General features: G+C 34.9%; 1 protein-coding gene across 1 annotated transcript in view; it reads left to right on the top strand.

Annotated features, from left to right (window-relative positions):
• Window positions 1-1,921, top strand: part of LOC107690235 (GRB2-related adaptor protein 2-like) — a 16,249-nt gene extending 14,328 nt beyond the window's left edge. The window contains exons 8-9 of the mRNA XM_016488490.1: window positions 57-155; window positions 1,176-1,921. Coding sequence (XP_016343976.1) covers window positions 57-155; window positions 1,176-1,352 — 276 coding nt within the window. The 3' untranslated portion in view covers window positions 1,353-1,921. The remainder of the gene's footprint in view (window positions 1-56; window positions 156-1,175) is intronic.

Below are 1,921 nucleotides of genomic sequence, written 5' to 3'. Positions count from 1 at the left end.
AATGTTTAACAAGAAAACGGAACTTATTGATAAATAAAAATGTGCTCTTTTCTCAGAGTAAGAGAGGAAGTCTTGACGAGAAAGCTAACACTGTGGGACACCAAGGGAGGAACAGCCAAGCCCCTCGACGAACCGCTGACACTTTGCCTACTCCGGTACGACACAGAAATTCTCATGGGCTGTAAAGAGTGTCATCACACTAGACTTTATTTAAGTCTTGTGTGAACTTTTTTTAAAGGTGATGTGTGTAATATTTTGCAATGCTAAAATACTTTACTATCCTATCTTATTGTGCGTTCAAGTCACGTTGGAAAAGTTGATCGCACATGAGCACCATCACAAAGTCATAATTACGATTGAGAAACTCTGAATTTTCTTTAAGCCCCGAGTTTCTGAGTTGGGGACGTGTCAGTGAGAAAATCTGTCGGATGCCATAGACGCAGCCAAAAATTGTAGACATGCAGCGTCTGTAATGACTGTAAATTTGTTTAAATTAATTAAGTTATTAATTTATTTATTTTTGTCATTTACAATAAAACTATCTAAGTTGCAACTACAAAATATGATTGTATATAAATAAAATTGTATATAAATACGATTACAATAGAATATATAACAATTCAGTTTACAGCAACCTCATAAATTGAATAAAATCAGAAAAAAAGCAAAAAAAAAACTGATGCACAATCTTTATTCATTATTTTGTAGTTGTAGAGTTTTAAAAAAAAATCTTGCTCCGACCAAAGTGACTTGAATGCACCTGACATCATAATTATGACTTGCCAACTCATTAATATGAGCGTCAAAAGAGGACTTGAATGAACCAACCAATGGCATGAGTTTGGGGGCAGGACTATCTGTTTGTCCAGCCAATAGAATGTAAGAGGTGTTCGAGAAACTTGTTTGCAATTTTTTTTGCAATTCTCTTTCATAATGCACAGAAATTACACACTGCACCTTTAAATGCTATACACGGTTATTTATTTACCCATATTTATTGGTAATTTATCCATATACATTAGTAAAATTAGTAAAATGCAGATTTTACTTTCATATCCTCAGTTTTACAAAATGATTTAGGAACCAGCCATTTAGGAACATTAAGGAACAAAGTTCAGAAGGATATTAGTACCTTTTATTATACTGACGCTTCATTGGGTGTGTGTGTGTTTTAGCGGTCAACCATACAGGTGAGAGCAATGTATGACTTCACAGCAGAGGAAGATGACGAGTTGGGCTTCAGTTCCGGTGAAATGATTGAAGTACTGGACCGTTCTGATGCATCATGGTGGAAAGGTCGATTGCGTGGCAGGACTGGTCTGTTCCCTGCCAATTACACAGAACAGATCTGATGTCTTCTGATTGCTCAGAGGTGTGGAATCACTATGCTAAGAGTCAAATCCATCAATCGCTTACTAAATGCCTGTCAATAATGTACGGACTGGTCAATTATTTTCAAATTACTTTTATAAAACTGGCTGTAGAACTGTTGAGGAGAAGTGAGAAAAAGACTCATGAAGCTCTTTGTTGCTTCTCTTTTTCATATACATAATCTTTTTTTTTATACATAATTTTTATGGTACGAAGAAAGAACTATACCATTTCTCTTATGTGTCAAATTCTCCTAATGACTAGACATTTCCCTTATATGAATTACTGAATTATACAGTACATAGCCCTTACAGTGACCCCTCAGTTCATGTTTATATTTTAAGATCTTCAGTAGGACACACTAACACAAGATACAGTGTTACAGTAAGCAAAGTTTTTGTTACTGTACCCATTTTTGTATTAAGAAGTGATTTGTCAAAATAGGCACAGGCAGAAGAGGTATGATTATTGTTTTGTTATACAGGATGGAAAATACGGATGGCAAATATGGTAATAACAGCGGACTTGAATAAATCTTTCTGCTTTCAAA

The sequence above is a fragment of the Sinocyclocheilus anshuiensis genome, unplaced genomic scaffold (genome assembly GCF_001515605.1).
Source record: "Sinocyclocheilus anshuiensis isolate Anshui unplaced genomic scaffold, SAMN03320099.WGS_v1.1 scaffold461, whole genome shotgun sequence".
Taxonomy (NCBI): Eukaryota; Metazoa; Chordata; class Actinopteri; order Cypriniformes; family Cyprinidae; genus Sinocyclocheilus; species Sinocyclocheilus anshuiensis.
Note: the sequence above shows the minus strand (reverse complement) of the source record. Positions and strands in the feature narration are given on the sequence as shown.